General features: G+C 43.8%; 2 protein-coding genes across 2 annotated transcripts; one reads left to right on the forward strand and one right to left on the reverse strand.

Annotated features, from left to right (window-relative positions):
* Positions 1-663: 663 nt before the first annotated feature.
* On the forward strand, positions 664-7,614 carry LOC149274496 (phosphatidylinositol 5-phosphate 4-kinase type-2 beta-like). Its single transcript, XM_089505410.1, has 10 exons — positions 664-810; positions 3,318-3,415; positions 4,314-4,410; positions 4,807-4,959; positions 5,378-5,524; positions 5,630-5,668; positions 5,888-6,001; positions 6,341-6,593; positions 7,324-7,427; positions 7,534-7,614. The coding sequence occupies exons 1-10, from the start codon at positions 664-666 to the stop codon at positions 7,612-7,614; spliced, it is 1,233 nt and encodes a 410-aa protein (XP_089361536.1).
* A 2,282-nt stretch (positions 7,615-9,896) lies between these two features.
* LOC149274497 (proteasome subunit beta type-3) lies at positions 9,897-11,548 on the reverse strand. Its single transcript, XM_089505418.1, has 5 exons — positions 11,370-11,548; positions 11,087-11,194; positions 10,754-10,931; positions 10,225-10,319; positions 9,897-9,945 (listed from the first exon to the last, which is right to left on the reverse strand). Exons 1-5 carry the CDS (start codon positions 11,546-11,548, stop codon positions 9,897-9,899), a joined length of 609 nt encoding a protein of 202 aa, XP_089361544.1.
* Positions 11,549-18,944: the final 7,396 nt, after the last annotated feature.

Below are 18,944 nucleotides of genomic sequence, written 5' to 3' on the forward strand. Positions count from 1 at the left end.
CGTTGGCCAAAATACATCGTTCCTGCAGTCTGTCTGTACCGATCTCCGTCTTTTTATCACGGTGTCTTTGGGAATTTTTTCTCGCTCTACAGCCTCTCCGGATCCCCCCATTTCTCTGCTTGTGGTGCAGTGGGCCTCACCGCCCCTAGCCGGCAGCCATCTTGTCCGGAGCTGGGACCGGCTCTACCGGGAGCACCGAACCGGGACTATCGGGAAGACCAATACTGGAAACACATAACCTTTTCCAAGCCAGTAGGCAGTACCGGAACTGCTCCGGTACTGGCAGCGAATCTAACGGGTATCGGAGGACCGACGTTTCCAAAAAGAGATACGGAACCGATTTGTGGTTCGGGTTGCTTAGGTAACTGGACTGAGGCCACTGGGAGCATCGCATTAGTGACAGAAGAGACAACCGGACTTGTATCTACCGGGTTGTGATTTTTGATTCTAGGAGGTGGCCAGGGGCCCGGAGCGAGGAGTAACTGAGGGAAAAAAGGATAACGGGCTGTAATATTTCCGGCTGGACCGGGGAGTAGACCGGTAAAATGAGCTGCTGGTAGCCGCCACCGGTGCCCCGGGAGTGGGTTCCCGGTGACTGGTTCCGTGCCCGTAGAGGAAGCGTGTCATCTGCCCTGGGTGGTCCCGGGGAAGCTCGGCTGGATCATGGCCTCCAACTGCAGCAGCAGCGCCGTAGCTGGCAGTGCCAGCAAAACCAAGACCAAGAAGAAGCATTTTGTGTGTCAGAAGGTGAAGCTCTTCCGAGCCAGCGAGCCCCTCCTGAGTGTGCTGATGTGGGGGGTCAACCACACGGTGAGTCTGCATCAAAGGGGCATGAGAGACACCCCGATCCGAGGGCACCTTATACACTGGACCGGTGGGAGTGGGGATGGCAGAAGGGTTAGTCTTGTGGCAGACACTATATGTGTGTGTATATATATATGTGTGTGTGTATATATATGTGTGTGTGTGTGTGTATATATATATATATATATATGTGTGTGTGTGTGTATATATATATGTGTGTGTGTGTGTGTGTGTGTGTGTGTATATATATATATATATATATATATGTGTGTATATATATATATATAATGTGTGTGTGTGTGTATCAGCCTATAGGGATGGTCAGGAGTAAGAGCAGAAGCAGCCCCTATATACACCTCCCGTTTGGGGTCTTCTGTGCTGGGAACGCCCACTTACTCTTTTTTTTCCGAGGCCTTCTCTAATTCTTTAGGCGATTGTTGCGCAAAATCCTTGTTCCGGTGACCTGTGATGTCATCAGGTTTTACCCCGATGGCTTTTTAAGCCGCGCCGTGTAAAGGTAGTCGCCCGGTGCGGGTATTTCTGTGTAATACCGCCATATAACGGCCTCACCCTTCTGTCAAGTATCTGTCTGGTTCTAGCGATGAGCTGTCTAGGGGTTTTCAGCAGCCAGGCCAGGAACCCTAATGTAGAAACACGCGTGTCCCGTGTGCTGTAATGCTACTGTGTATATACTCCTTGATACATACTAATCAACATGGATCAATCCCGCCCGTCTAGTCTTCTCTTTTTTCCTGATGTAAAGACACTGACCCTAATCGGTTTTTGGTCTTATCTTCAGGAGCTACGTGTCTACTGCATGCTTGTTCAGATCCCCTAACTGTATTAACCTCTATCACTTCTGCTGGGAGGCTGTTCCATTGTTCTACAACCCCCTCTTGTTAAGTGAAACTTCCTTACATTACATCCAAACCTCGGACCCTCTAGATTTAGATTAAGACCTCTTGTCCTAACGCCCCCCCCCTTTGAATAATCCATTTATGAATTTAAATGTTTCTGTCACTTCTCCCCTCTCTCTCTTCTTTCCTCTAATCTATTATTATTATTATTATTATTATTATTATCTTTTATTTATATAGCGCCAACAGTTTACGCAGCGCTTAATACAATACATAAATTCAAGGGATATGACAAGACAAGAATTGACAGACTAAGACAAACCGATACATTTGGTGGAGAGAGCCCTGCTCGCAAGCTTACAATCTAGAGGGAAATGGGGTGACAAACATAAGGCATAGAGAAAGGGTGAGAGGTAGTGTGGGGGTTGTATCGATGACAAGGAAGTTCTAGCAGCTAAGATGGTATGCTTCTCTGAAGAAGTGGGTTTTTAGATGTTTCTTGAATGTTGGGAGGGAGGGAGAATGCTGAAGGTTCCTTGGGAGAAGATTCCAGAGATATGGGGCAGCTCGAGTGAAATCTTGAAGATTAGTCTTTCCTGGTCTTTTTTTTTTCTGGAAACCACTTACTGGTCTCCTCTGAGCTCTCTCCACTGTGTCGATATCCTTCTGGAGATGAGGTCTCCAGGACTGTACACAATGCTTTAGATGAGGTCTTATTAGAGATCTGGGAAGAATCGTCTCTCTCCGCCATGATCGGATTGTCCGTAGACATCTCTGATGCAGTCCGCCATGTTTTTGTTGTTTTTTTTTGCCTGTGGTTTGTTGGTTAGTTACTTGCATAGGGGCAAAGAACTACCGCCTGTGTTCCTCAACTCAACTCTTACATTCCCTACATAACAATAGATAAATAACGAGATCTTTCCCAATAAAGTTCCGTATTTCAGTGGTCTACGTCCCGAATCAGCGGACACAAGGTGGGCTTGTGTTTAGTGATCGGTAACCCACAACCAATATTCATCCCCTTACAGCCCTGGGACATAATTTAGATGCCTACTGGACTTGAGCTTGTAAGTGAAGTGAAAATTAATGTTTTTAGAATAGAAACAGACGTCCCACCGCGTGCCGGTATATTCCCTATTTTATTACTTCTCAAGTCGAGGTTCAGGATCTCCGTGCGTGGAGGACGGATCCCAGAAGACAACCAAGGACTTTAAAGTTCTTTGCTTGGACCTTTCTTTTTAAATTGATGTTGGTGGCGATACCCGTTACTGGCTCGCGGCTTCGAAATACATCAGTCCTCTGACTGAAAAAAACATAAATAACCCATAAATTTCTTGAACTGACCTTCCTCCTAGATATCTGCGATGGTCATTAACAAAATCAGTTACTGTTTAAACATCACTGCAAAGGTGAACATAATAATATAGAACAGATACAGGAATACATTTACAAACAAGAACCCCTGATAAACCTATAACTTGTGATTTCGCACGCGTGTTTGGTATCGTCAGCTTTCTAGCAGTCAACTTGTGAGACAACAAGAATATAATGCGCTTAAAGATAACATTTGGGCTTTATAGGGGCTGCATAGGCTTCCCTTTAATCCTCCTCGCGTTCCGCTGCGCCTCATTTTCCCTTCTTAACCTTTTGTTTCAGATCAATGAACTGAGTAACGTCCCTGTGCCGGTCATGCTGATGCCAGATGACTTTAAAGCTTACAGCAAGATCAAAGTGGACAACCACCTCTTCAACAAGTAAGCGCCATCATCCGTTCGTCCCCACGCACTGGATATTACAGCGTGACGAACGAGCGGCCCTACGTAATGATACGCTGGCTATTGACGCCTAGCCTTTTACCATCTACCACTTCTTCTGGGAGTCTGAACCAGTAACCAACGTGACAATACGTGACCGGTTACTTAATTGTAAGGCGTAATCAAACAGATCCCGAGATCCTGTCTTTATTTGCCTTTGTCACAGTAAAACGGTCTGTTCTCCAGTGGAATAGATAATGTCTAGCAAAGGCATGTTACATTTTGTGACGGTATCTCTACATTCTATCATTTACTTAATAGACTACATCGCGCAGTTTCCTTTCATGGTTCCGGTTTGCACGATTATTCTCTCTTTCACTTTATCCGTATAACAATTCTGCGTCTTTGGTGACCTCACTATTAGTACTTTGGACAGTTCCTCGATTTGTTGGCTGCATGTCTGGTTAGTTCACGTATCATGACCGCTCCTTATTTTTGGCATGTTTGGGTAATGTATTTGTCTTTTTAGATTTAATAATTTCCGGGTATCCCGGCTTACTTACATGAAATGTGTTGTAAAGGGATTTAGATAGAATGTGGATTTCATAAAAACGTCTCTAGTACTAAGTTTGAAAAGGTCTCCGATAATCATAGCAAACGTCGGAATGATCCAGTGTTACGATCATAAGACCGCATTTTGACATTTCCAGACAAATTTCAACAGCTGCCATTATGAGTAGGATAAATGGGGGGCTCGCTCATGCAAGAAGTGATAACCCCTACCTCTGTATTTGCGGTTTCATTAACGATGATACTTCCGTTGTCTAATTCTGTAACATGATAAAGCCCTTCTTTTATCGGGCAACCAATCTGACGTTTTTATCCCTTCCATCTGCAGGGAGAACCTGCCAAGCCGCTTCAAATTCAAGGAATACTGTCCCATGGTCTTCCGAAACCTGCGGGAGAGGTTTGGCATTGATGACCAGGACTACCAGGTTGGTGACTGGAAAATGTTCTGTATTATTTTCAAGCATTAAATATGCCACGGCAAGCAGTAGAGAAGTGAATACAATTCCTGACTTTTTATCTTAATATCCCTGGGTTGGCATTGAGGATAATTCATGTGCTATTGGGTCCCACTCAATAGTGATTGGTTAATGCCGGAGTTTATGAAGTCCCTTTTCCACAGACCATTTTTAGTCAAACAGTCCACCTTGGATTAAGACTGAGGCATTCTTTTATTTACCACAAGTCAAAAACATACTTTATAAAACTGTTATAAGAAACTGTTTACAAAAATGTTTGAACTTTTTTGTAATTTCCACACAGATGGAAGGTTATTTTGTGAATCCTTTACAATTCTAAAAATATTTTGTTCTCCTTGTCCTCAGAACTCGCTGACCCGCAGTGCGCCAGTGAACAGCGAGACACAAGGCCGATTCGGCTCACGTTTTCTTACCACGTTTGACCGGCGGTTTGTCATTAAAACGATATCCGGTGAGGATGTGGCTGAGATGCACAATATCTTGAAGAAATATCACCAGGTACATAATTTATGGTGTGGCTGAGCTCAATCCCCTCAATACAATATAGTATTACGTAATTCAAGGTGTGGGTTGTGTATTGTTCTCTTGGACATCGTACTCAAAGGTCTTGGGTGCACGGGATTGGGATGTCACAATATATGTATGTATATATATATATATATATATAGATATATTTGATATTCTGGTAGAATAATATACAGTATTAGCCATGTTAATATTTAGCGGTCTTACTGATAAGTCTTTTCTCTCAATATGTGTGTTCCCTTTTTCCTTTCTTCCCATGTTTGCGCTTCCTTCTCACCTGTTTGTTCTCTTTATGTTGTTTTGTTCTCATTTAAAGTTTTTATCACATCAAACGCTGCTTCTCATTTTCTCAGCACTGGGGAGATTCTTTAACAACCCAATTTCTTCTCAGTTTATAGTGGAGTGCCACGGAAACACACTCCTTCCGCAGTTCCTTGGCATGTACCGACTCACTGTGGATGGCGTGGAAACCTATATGATTGTCACCAGGAATGTGTTTAGCCATCGGCTCATAGTACATCGCAAGTACGACCTGAAGGTGCGTCAGCGCGGTGTACAGAAGAGCTTGTCTTGTTATATTGATGGGATCATTTTCCTCTTCATTCATTAAACCGAATATCCTCTTTCCTCCGCTTTCCTCCAGGGTTCTACAGTGGCCAGAGAAGCCAGTGATAAAGAAAAGGTAGGTTTGGCTCATAATCCAATGAGTCCAGAAATGGTTGGCATCTAAACTTTCCATGCTATACCCAGACATGAATCGGTCATCATTTCATGGGTCATACTATGAGTAGATTAACTGGATATCTGTTATTGGAAGGGTTTGTTCTGATTCTCCATCCCACCTACACGCCTTGTCTCTAACTCTTAGATAACCCATAGATTCTCCTTTTTCAACTCACAGGCAAAGGATTTACCTACATTCAAAGACAATGATTTTCTGAATGAAGGGCAGAAACTCCGTGTGGGTGAGGAGAACAAGAAGATTTTCCTGGAGAAACTTAAGAGAGATGTTGAGGTGAGAAGCTGAGCATGTTACACATCCATCATGTGAATCCAGATCAGATCATGAGTAGGGATCCAGGCACGGGTATCTGGCCCAACGCATGCCATGCCACGCCACTCACCTATAAAGGTGTACTAATTTTATACTTGTGTTTCGTGGCAATATTATGGAACAGCTATCTTAGTATATTTCTCATGTTTCCATTAAACCTTTATACCCTTATCTTTGCCAAACGCTAATTTCCGGCACTGTCCACATTTTCGAAGTCAATGCATGATGAATGTGGCTAATTGGTGGTCTACAGAGAAAGTCTACACCTGTCCTCACATGACATTTACACTTTCACTACAGTTCTTATCTTTGCTGAAGATCATGGATTACAGTCTTCTAGTTGGTCTACATGATGTAGATCGTGCAGAGCAGGAGGAGATGGAAGTGGAAGAACGGGCAGAAGAAGAGGAGTGTGACGATGGTTCAGGGAACCCCATCTGTTCTTATGGCACACCACCAGATAGCCCTGGGAACCTACTTAATTGCCCTCGGTTCTTTGGGCCGGGAGAGTTTGACCCGTCCGTTGATGTCTATGCAATGAAGAGCCATGAGAGTAAGTAAGGAGGGAAAGAACATGTATGTGGTGACTGCTTCAAGTGGGAACATGAGAATAAAAATACATTTGGAACTCCCCCCCCCCCCCCCATATCCTATGAGATCTCCCCTCCAGCGTATACTGCTCTGCCAGTGTCTGCGCGCAAGGTCGTCTCTTGTATTGTCTACTGTACCTCTTTTATATCAAAGTCCGCATGCACATTGTTTTCCTGCATTCGCCATATGCTGCGCTGACCTGCCAGACCCGGCACTTAAAAATGCATTGTGCTTATGGAAGAACCTCAGGTTGTTCTGGGGAAGGTTTAAGTCCGATGTCTCCTACAGAAGGTGATAGATGGGGTAGATGGGACACTGATCGGTGTGCGGGCCGGTAAGAGGGCTAATTGGACTCATCCTCCCTGTGGAGTATTTTCATTAAACCCATGAAACATCTTTGATCAAACAGTCTGTGCTTCCTCAGGATGAACGAATTAGTCACAAACTCTCAGTATCTGCAAGTATCAGACAAACAACTTTAGCACGATTTAGCAGTTGCGTTGCCAAGCATTTCCTTGCATCAGCACCAGTGTTTGCCTAATGTCCTTAACATTGTAGGAAGTCAAATTTGTCCAGATTGATGGCGCCAGATAATGCATGGACAGTTTCTAAAATGCTTAAATTGGGTTCTGGCTTTAGCATTTTTGCGCCATACTGTTACGTTGTGTTCAATTCTCCATCCTTTCTCACAGGTGCCCCCAAAAGAGAAGTTTATTTCATGGCCATCATAGACATCCTGACGCCATATGATGCCAAGAAGAAAGCTGCGCACGCAGCCAAAACGGTCAAACACGGGGTATGTTTCTGAAGTGTGGTCAGACAGGCCAACACCACTTTGTTTCAAACATCAAACCATATCATCACGACTGCTCTAATTTGTGCGTTTTTTGTGTATTTTATAGGCTGGAGCAGAGATCTCCACGGTGAATCCGGAGCAGTATTCCAAACGCTTCATTGAGTTCATGTCAAACATCATTGCGTAGCTCTCCTTTCTCCATCCCTCCGCACTTCTCCCTTTCTATGCTGAGAGAGATTACGTGTCTGCATGAGTGTGATTGAGTTGGTCTGTGCTGCATGCCCATCCTGTTCGTATAGCTTGACCCCAACAATGCTAAAAAAGAAATCACGCGACAAACCCACCCCAAGTTTTAAATTAGTAGCGCTGAACCTACTGACGCTATGGGTCATTCTAGGAGTTAAGTTACTACCCGAGTGCCGTGATGGCGATCTCCCACGTTTAACTCTGTCCTTAGATCCTAAAAGTATTTTGTGCTCATCCTATGAGGGGCACACGCTGTTACATGGTCTTTCCCTACCTGTCTCTCGATGACAATTGCTTTCATTTGCCCAATGGGCCCTTTGCTAAGATTAACGCTGTCCGAAAGGCAGACTTATCACATTTAGTTTGGAGCACTTTGTAGCAATGGCTGCTGGATTTTTCATAAGGCAGTTCCTAAGCAGTAACTTATTTGCAAATAAACATTATGACTTTATAGGACTTTAGGTGGTGGCTACCACAACAAAAACATAGGAGAATTATATGCCTGGCTTTCAAAGCACTAGGCTTGTGGATCTGATTGAGTTTTTCGCAAGCGAGTAAGCTTATGATGGCGTCATAGTGCATGTTACATCAAAAGTATTATCATGGGGTAAAGCAACAAAAGCAGGAGGGGAAGTGTAATGGTGGACCTGTACTTGGTTGCACTGATGCATCAGTCGAGTCTTGCTGGCCCACAGACATAGAGGAAATGTTCTGTGTCCCTGAGCCCTAAATAGGGAATGACCTAGCTGGTGTGTCTGGGCAGATTTTTAGCAACAAAATAATTTAACAGGTCAATACACTTAAATTGTTGAGAGGGAAGCAATATGTATTATATATCTAAGTGATTTACAGTGTATTGCTCAGAGGCTGGTCTTATACTTAATGATTTTCTAGTCCACCTGCATTGTTAAAATATCTGATTTTAACCTTAACCCCACAGAATTTATGTATTAAATTTTTTTTTTTTTTTTAATTAGCCCGTCATAACAACCACTGGACTGGCCCTGCTTATTGGACTATTCTGTTAATTGCTGTGGTGTTAAGACTACTTTTTATACATAAACAACCAAGGTTTATTGTTGCTTCGTTGTGTTTTATGAAGGGCCAACTCCGGTGAGCTTCTGCTGCAGGATGGGCTTGGCCGGTCCGCACCATATAATCAAACCAGCGAGAGTCCTCCAAAGTCTCCTTGCTGATTAAATTATGCAGAACCCGCCATTCCCATTGAATTGAGAAACTTGCAAGTGTTGGCCCTTAATAGACGCTCCCTTTAGTGAATAACCTCAACCTTCTCTAATTCGTACACACCAGCTGGTTTTGGCAATGAAGAGATTAGAATTCAGTAATGCAGATAAGACCCCCAGGCGTGATATTTCTCCTGTTGCATTGCAGACCCTTGTGGCAGCCTTGGGCTGAACCTATACATTCACTCCTACATTTTCTCTATACGGATGCAGTATCCCGTCTCCCAGATGTATACCTGGATTAATAAAGTGTTCTGTAACCTGTTTACATATAACGTAGCATTCTGTTACAAATGCTAATTGTTTCTGACAGTATTGTTTTATTAACAAGATGCAATTTTATTTTGATTTTGTTTTTTTAAGAAAAAGGGATTTTTTGCATCTTCATTTTGTTTGAATCTCTTCCCATAGGTCATATTTTACTCCTTTAAGTATAGATATTTAAGAAATGGTAATCATGGTATATATGGTTGTCTAAATTTTTTTATATTTGTTTGTCTGAATGCCGGTGTTACACTATGTCCCTCCCAACCTGTACTTTTTTTTTTTAAATATATATTTAAAAAAAAACAAGCAAAAAAAAAACAAAAACCACCCACCCAGCTTGTCCATTTGCAATAGAATTAGTGTGATGGGATAACTCTTCTGAAGCAGCAGTCCTGTCTTGTTGCACAGGTGAGGGAATGGTTCATGTTTCCATAAGAAGCAATTTGCCAAATGTTTTTTTTCCCTTCATCAATGTAAAACTTGTCAATAAAGTGAGTGTTCTTGGTTATTGTTCCTGGAGTTTTTTTTCCACCCCCCCCCCAGTCCAAAATGTTTACATCCTACATAAACCTACACTTTCTGCATGTCTTTTTGTTCTATACTATATGGAATAAATACAAATACAGTTAGTCAATCATTGAATACTTATTTTAATAAAAAAACAAAACACAACATAACTGATCAACCGCAGGGAATCCAGTGGGTATGGCATTTAATCCATTCGTGCCTTCAGTGTCCTTGTGGTAACTTTGTCTTTCTCTCTGTAAAGAAACAAGCAAGTCAGCATTTGAAATAATTAATACAAAAGAACATAATTAAGTCGTAGATGTTATAAAATTGTCATAAAAATGGATATGGTTGACCGAGCATCAGAGGCTTGTAGCTCCAGAGCTACGTTACACATCCAGCAGGTATGGTAGTCTTTAAGAACTCTCCCACCAATCATGAAGATGTTCCAGACATTAAAATTGACATGTTTTATATATTCATTCTTAAAACAAAGGTGTCTGCCACATTTACAAGTCTTCAGAAACACTTACATCACATGTACAACCACTCCCATTCCAGACACAGCATCCCTGTCAATGGCGTTCAGCATGGCCTGAGAGATGGTTTCAAACAAGTCATCGGGTTCCTTTTGGTATAAAAGATAGAAAAACTGAGTTCGCAAGTACATTTCACTTACGCTACAACACCCCGTGCACCGTAGCTGCTGATTGCGGAACTTTAGTATACTGTACCAAATTAATCATGGTCCCCCCCCCCAATTCAAATCTGATAGTATAGATACTGAACTATGTTTAAAATAGGCGATATGGTGCCGACAATTTAACAGATCTGCATACATTGGGTAAAGAGGGTCCAGAGGATTATAGTATCTCCGCATACATTGGATCTGTAAGCCAAGGTATACAAGTTTCAGATGTGCAGGGGGAAACCCATTTCTGGATCACCCTGGACCATGGACTCGCCAGTTTTACTTTATTGTAACAATAGGTTGGCTTAAAAGGACTGTAACATACACAGGAGGTGGATGGAGTACACGGGTAAAAGGGATACCTAGCTTACCATGTCTGGCTCCCACAGAGATTCGCACATTCCATACATCTGCTCCGAGCACGTTCCGCTCACCACAAAATCTTCCGTTGTCATAGGACAGCCGATCAGGTCCAAGGAGCAAATAAAGGGCTTGAACGTCTTGGGATCCAGACCAGCAATAACAGGTTCAATATAGTATGGGCCAAACCTAGGTGCAAGAACAAAATCGGGATGGAAAGCCTGGAGTAAATCTAGGAAGTAAACGTAAAAAACAAAAAACCTCTTTCTACTTCTAAGTAGAAATCAGCAGGTTTGCTCCAATGATGGCCGTTTTGCGTTTCTTCTGCTATTGCTGCGGCTTACCTTCTCTCATACAGTAAATTCGACACCATGCTCATAAATGTTTCAGGTTTAATTTGACGTCCTTCCTTGAGTTCATACAGATTCAGTCTGAACTTCAGTCGCTGAGCCCTAATGTTGGAGGAAGAGAATATATTTTGCATTAATTCATACATGTCTTACGTGTACATAAAAGCATTAACTACATTGGTATAATAGCTGCGGCTATTGCATAGATCTATTCTGGCTTATGTTACTCTCCTCTATAGGAAGTAACGCATTTTTCTGCCGCTAGCACCACACTCACACAGTCTGTACATCCGTTGCAAGGCCAGCCAAGCCGATGTACAAGCGATCTCCCATCGGGAAGATCTTCTGGAAATCCGTAGTCACCATCTGAGCCTGGACTCCGAAGCGACGGTCCGCAGCAATGGCCACACAGTCTTTCCCTTTCATGGCCATGACGGCCCCTCCGTTATATGACATAATAGACTGAAACGGGAGAAAAATATGGTATGGAAACATTGCAAAAACATAATATTTAGGCAATTCTGTTGTAACTATCGCATCAGGTTAAGTTACATTTGTGCCCATGAATGACCTTTGTTAAGCCCTGCTCCTATTTCTCAAAAAGTACCGTATTAAGGTTCAACCAATCATTCTTTTATCTGTACGTTTACTAGCACTATGCAAATATATACATTTTTACATGCAAGTTTACTTTAAAGGGCAAACATTTCAATTTAAACAAGGAGCATCCTACACACTGAGGTTACATCAAACAATACTCTGTCTACAAATCATACCGGACAATATTCTGCACGGAGATCATAGCGTGTTCTACGCATAAAGAAAACAGTGTCGCATATTTAAGGAAGATTTTGAATATCCGGGATTTAATTGCTAGTAGCCGACTGCCAACAGGGAAAATCTCCCGTTACGTTAAAAAAACCAAATCACTTTCAAAACCATTTGAATTCACCAAAACTTCTCATTCTGGCTCACTGGAGACTCCTGGATTCTCCAAACCTACCAGGACGGATTAAAATGTGCAAGTTATCAGGAGTATGGAGGATCTCATCCACAAGGCCAGGGTTTCTGGTTACCGGCATGGGCTCCATCGGCATCCCTGCACAGGATTTCTTAGCTCAGATCAGTTCTGACAGCTGCCACGGGGACAGGACAGGCGGACGAGCTCCGCGATAATACAACCGTTAACTTTTCAATATTCTTTGATAAATCCCTCAAACCGAGAGGTGATCTGTTGGGTTCAGCCTGCCAGACTATGACAGCTCACGCCATGTCGGCCCACCGCCATACCAGCCCGGGCACCCAGTCGGCCCACCGCCATACCAGCCCGGGCACTGCCATACCAGCACCCAGTCAGCCCACCGCCATACCAGCCCAGCACCCAGTCGGCCCACCCTTCTCAAAGTCCGGGTACACGGCCTGCCCTCATTACAGACCACAAACCGCCCTAGAAGCCCCTTCTGTACAGACTGATGCGTTCAGAGCCTCTCTTTCCCATCCCCACCCGCATCCTAACAGCCCCAGACTCAACCGCCCGCACTAACTCTACTCTACCGCTCCAAAGGCCCCGCATGGGGTACGAGCTGTACGCTTCATACTACGGTGTCCTGTCGGGTCTCACCATGATGCCGCCGGTCCTTTCCCTCCGTTGTATACGAAAACGAAACCCTAAACCGGTGTTAACTCAGGAGCCCGCCTACGCCGCACGGATTGGAGGCGCTAAGACGTACAGTTAGCGTTCATTGCGTCCGCCTCCTGTCAATCACCGCTTATTGGTGCTTTGGCCGGAAGAGAGGCGGCGAGCGTGAAAAAGCTCAGTCATACGCTCTCGCAGTGTATGCTGGGATACAGGATGACCAGAACGAACACTGATGCATGATGGGATTTTGGAGCACCCGAGTTGAAAAAAAGCCCCCGGAAGGCTATTGAGCGAGCGGTAAAGCTGCTAATTATCTATATTTGTGGTAATATCAGTGTCCGTGACGCTATCACCGAGCCCAGCTGAACGAGCAGCTTCACTGCGACGTACATGGAGGGGCAGCTTCCCAGCCCTGTTGGCTAACAGATATCCGCTGGGTAAACGCTGTGGCCCAAAATGAAATGGCCGGATTTCCCCTCAGGGATTCCTGTCAGTGACCCCTGGAAAAAAAAACACACACATAAATTAGGCCTCAACGCGCCTTTTACGCGGTTTGCCGCATTTATATTTCAATAACAATGGCCAGTTTTGAATGACATCTCTGTTGAGAGGAGATTGATAGGCTGTAGTTTTGTTGCCATTGCAGCAACAAAAATTAGTTTTGTTTTAACCTTTTGATATCCATGTATTTCTCTATACATGTTACATGGCTGCCATTTGTTACTCTGTCCAAACTGTTTTACGACGCACTATTTGTACGGCTTGCCTGTTGTACGTCCTCACAGAATATGATGGCGCCATAATGTGTACCGAGTGATGTCATTAAAGCCTTGGTCACAGTACATGTTTCTGAACGCCTCGGTTAACCCTTACAGTCCATACAGTCAAAGGGTCCGAGGAAACTAGACAGACTAATACGAACCGATACGTTAGGGTAAGAGGGGTCCGGCTCGTAACCTTCCAACCCAGAGACTAATAAGGGTATAGTCATGCGAGACCAAATTAGTATACCATTTGATGGGGAGGAATAATTGTGCAGATCCTCTGACAAGTAGGGTGGCTATGGAATGAAGCATAGAAACAATGTGGCTTTCTTATCTGTAAATACTGTTTTACGCTTCACAATTTATGCAGATATTATGACAAAGCGTCCTCTTTACTTTTTTATTTGCCCTACTTTCGTCTGATGCAGTTTCTTCATTTTTTTCCATTTCCGGCGACCCGGTTACTTGTATTCCTTGTAGGTTTTGAATGCCGCCTCTCTTCCTTCTGACCTAAAAAAGAGATTACGCTGAATGATTACTTCAACGAGTGCGATCGCCGACGTCCGCCTTACATGAGTAAGAAGGCCTTCCCGGTTATAGGTGTAGACATATATTAGTATTTTAATATTATTATTTATTGTTTTATATAGTGCCATCAAATTCCGTAGCGCTGTATTTCTGTTACTATGTAAGATTACATACCGTTTCTGTCTGGCTATGGTTGTTAGTTGCTTGTGTGGGTTCATTCCCACGGCTCGCGCATGAAGGCAGATATATATATCGATGCCCGCAAATATTACTTTAAGTAGTAAGAGCCACGTTAACGTCCTGTCTGCGCCTTGTATGGATCTGGCTGTTCTGTCGCCGTTTGCCGTGGAAATTCGCCTCTGGACGGAGTAGCTCGCTTTTAAACCATCTTTTATTCCACTGATTTAAAAACCAAAGTTATACTTAGTTTTAACCCCTTAATGACAAAGCCCGTACCGGCTCAAAATGCATCGTTTTCAATGGGTTTAGGGACCGCCCATTGCCATTTAAAAAAACAAAACAAGAACTTGCTAAATGACCAAAACTTTGAGCGCCCCGCACGTGGCCCTGCAATGAGCATTGTGACCAAACGGAATAGTTTGCCCTGTGTGCTGTATAGGTATGTCATGTCTTGGCGCCCTGGACGCATGCTGCAGGAGCACGGACCCCTGCAGACAGACACCCCTTGGCACGGCTCTCAGAAAAGGGGGTTTATTTGAATGTCCTCTGACTAGCCGAGTGGTGACTGGTGGGTTTTCACGCCGTGGAAAGATACAGATATGTTCTAAACATAGAGTTGGAAGCTACAGCGACGCAGCTTTTTAGCATGCAAATCCTACACGGAAAGGCCTTATTTCTGTACTTTGGGTTTCCCTTTGTCTGTTTTGACCCGCATGTTCTGGGTATGTCCGCCCCATGCAGATCGCTCCATTTTGGGCCACAGTTCACACGTACAATCCCCGCATGTTCACCCGTGTCACACGTGTGTTACGATAACTAGGGGCAGCGACGGACACACACGGGCATTTGCGTGTATAAGTGACTGTGTATGTACTGTAGCGGTATGTAAAGATAGTATACGTGTGTGTGCCAAGTACACTTATTTTACAAACACAGCCCCCTCCCAGACGCATGCTGGGAAACCCATGTGATTTCATTGCAGTCGGGGGTCTGTATCTGACGCCCCCTGTATCTTTATTGTATTGATTCAGTGTGTGTGATATAAGGCAGACGCACAGTCTGGCAGTGTCTCAGTCTTTGTCCTCTCCCTCCACATCTTCTGTTTTCCATCCCCCGCCATCATCAGCCATCCACAGGGAGGTGGTCACATGACCGGGGGCGTGGTTTGTTTCTTGTCTGCAAAAAAAAAAAAAGCCATTTTGCGATAGAAAGAAAAAAAAAAAAAGCAAAAATTAGAGAAGGAGCGAGAGAGACAAAAGGAGGGGGTGACAGAGACGTGGGGGGTGGGTGAGCCAGCCAGGGAGGGAGGCGAGGAGGGGGAAAGAGATGTGGAGACAGAACCGCTCGGAGTAATAACTGGAGACAGACGGAGCGCGGAGAAAGCAGGACCCGGCATCACTCGGTAAGTGCCCCGGGGGTCCCGGGATACGGGGTCTCTGTGCCAGCCTTGTCAGGGTTGTTGTGCTGGATGGGGGAGGGGTAATATATTGAAAGATCTATATTTGGGGTGCTCCTTGGCCACCCCTCCCCCACACAGTGCTGTGCTTAAGACCTCCCACCATTGAGGGAAGCTGCGACCCCCCATTTTCTTTCTGCCAGCCATGTCCTCCCTTGTCCTGCGTGGGGCCTGCTTCTCGGGAAGTGTTTGTGTGTGGGGTGCCATATGTCAGACTGTTAACCCCTCTATCAGCACAGGGTGCCAGACATGGCAAGTGTGGCAGGGATGGTGACATCTGTCAAAATAGCCTGTGCCCCCCCCCCTACTTCATTTTCAGAAGGGGGCAATTGCTAGCACTTTATTTATATGGTGTGTACTCATAGAATGCACCCTACTGTGTGAAATGTAAATGCACATATAGATTCAATATATGTATATATTACAGCCCATTGCTCGCTTGCTGGTGAAATAACATTAAATTGCAATTCCGTACAGTGTGCCCGATATGTGATCCGATTGACTGTTCGTATATGTGAGTATAAAATGTATCGTTTATTATCGTCCTAATCCTTGTTTTGGTTGACTTTATGTATTTTTATTCTATTTTACAAAGCAGTAATACGTTTTTAACATGTGCATATATGTTACATATTACCAGAGCAAATATGTATTTTCACTTGTTCGTTTTTGCATTTTAGTGTATTTTATTATTTAATATTAAACGACTCCATTTCAACACCAGCTTCATAAATTCTACTTATATACAGTTTTAGTTTGATTAGTCTAAAGATTCTACGTTTATTTGCCGGTTACATAAACCGCAGTAATCTATACACCCCCTGTTTATATAGTTTAATCAGTGACACCCCCCCCATAGTAAAGTCCGTATCCTCTGTAAATGTAAATATTAAGCGTTTGTTATCGATGTATCCACCGGGACCGATACATAGTATATTTTGATAAATCATTTGTCGATATAAAAGGCCAAAAGTTGTTGTTGAACTCGATAGACCTTCTGCGAAAACAAATCAAAAATGTTAGTCCCGGTTTTGATTTATCGAGAAGTGAATATTTGTGCTGAGATTTTTTTTTATTACCTCCGGTGTTTGCCGACCTATATTGTCTTTGATGGTTTGTCATAGAGGATATTGAACCTCGATTAGGATCCAGATTACAAGAGGTTAAACCACATAGGGTGCTTTGAAATAGGAAGGACTCTCCTGCAGTTTAACCTCTGCGGTGCTGGAGAGCATTAAGGCTTTAATCACAAACAGTTGAAGCCCAAACCCCCCCCCCAATTCCTCCTATTCTCGTGGGAATTTATCAGACGTCTGATTTTCTGCTTGACTTGTTACAGAACAAGTAATAGAGGGGACCCCTAAAAGGAAAGTAACCCGTGCATATAGGGGGGGGGGGGAATATATGAACATAGTTCGGTATAAAGGGAAACAGTTCCAAACGCTGGGGTCTTTTTTTTTTTTTTTTATACGCCGGTGAATGTGCGCAGCGTGCCGCTCTGTTACATGTACAGGAGTAACAATCTATCCTTACGAACTGATTTCACTGTATCGACCCCCATAATTATGTGTTATAAATATACAGCGTGTATACAGATGTGGCTGGCGGCGAGGGTCCCGTGTGCCATCTTACAATTAGGGTGGATGCGGTCCCCGTGGGTTATCGCGTGGGATGCAGTCTGCCCATCTAGATAAACTTGTGTAGCCGGCTTGATGTTTTTAGGAGACAGAGTTACAGCCATCGAGATCTAAAATGATACAAAAAGGAGGGCAGATCTGAGAGTCTGTGGGCAGCGACTACCCGGCTCTTTGGATCTGTCGGACCCCGTGGTGCGCCATTTATTTAGTAAGGTCACCCAGTCTTTGCTTAAGGGGGATATAAGGACCTGTCGCCTAATGTTGTTGTTCTTGGAGATTGGGCAAAAAGGCCGTGAAGACACCTGGGTTTGAATAAAATACAAAAGAACGCGGGATGTGCCTAAATGTATACATTCCATACTTTGGACCAGACAACGTACATAGATGAAAAAGCTGTCCTGGAAACGCGTGGCTCCCATTCCCCTGAAATAACGGTGAGGATCCCGCGATACAATGTGTACTCGCTACCTTCGCTACCAGGGGCTATCAAACTTCATATACGTGATATACAACAGAGGCTTCTCTGGAATTAAACGAAGTTGAGGTGCTGCTAGGAAAGACCTATTGTACAGCCATACTTATATTTTGCCAAAAAGCCAGGTTTCATGGGTTGTGAGGGCTAGCTTCAGAACCCTGCGCTAAATATTAATTGTCCTCTGTGGCAGTCGGGGAAGATATGCGCGATGCGCGTAGACAACCTCCGCTGCTAAGGTTACCAGACAGGAGGATCCATGTCCCCTGCAGCGCTGCGGGGGATCTGGATCTCAGTCTCATAGTCAGACCTCTATTTGAGGTCTGATTAGTAGACGACCTTGATTATAAGACGAGGGGTATTTTTCAAAACATTTGCTCTGGGGGGGAAAACCTTGTCTCATAATTCGAGCAAATACGGTATGTTTATATGTCTTGATTTAGTGCATTGAACATTCGTTTAGCCCAGCAACTATAAATTGGCGTTGGGTCTCTCTCTTTCGGTGTGGAGCTTCAACTCCTGTGATGCCTCCTTTTTGACTCTGGCATAATATTTTATATAAACCGGGAGGTGATTAATATAAAATGTTTGTTCAAAAATGCCGCTCTGTGAAATAAACGGTATTATATTATATACAGTTACTAATGTATCCTTAATACATAATACATATATAACTGTATATAATAACGCTTGTTTATATCGGTCACTCATTTTCCAGGTGTAAGTAAAAAGGTTTTTAGTAATATTATCGAATAGCCAGTTTATTTTCCCTAAAGATGATGGAAATTGAGCAGATACGCAGTTTGCTATACGTTGGCAAGTAACTTCATGACGTTTGGGGCTGCCGTCGCTCCCTGTGATACTCTGTTAGTGTTATTGCGGGAGAACGTAACCAAAATTGTGCCACAATATTTATGGAGCAGAAGTAAATGAATGCCCATTATGGTAGCCCCATTTCCTTCATTCGATAATCGATGTGTGTGAATGTGTTTGCTTTTCTTTACTTTAGCATCTGATGTGGGTACGGCTCCCGGACGCTCTGTGGCCCTTCCTATTCAGACTCTTATTTCTTCCACGATCTCAAGGGAGGATCTGCCTGATTTTCTCGGTGGTTTTTTCTACCGCTAACCCGATTGTGGTTTTCACATCCCAAACCTGTGGAACGAACCGCTCTCC

Source organism: Sceloporus occidentalis, unplaced genomic scaffold (genome assembly GCF_023333645.1).
Source record: "Sceloporus occidentalis isolate IW3139 unplaced genomic scaffold, rSceOcc1.0.p SCAF_328, whole genome shotgun sequence".
Classification (NCBI taxonomy): Eukaryota; Metazoa; Chordata; class Lepidosauria; order Squamata; family Phrynosomatidae; genus Sceloporus; species Sceloporus occidentalis.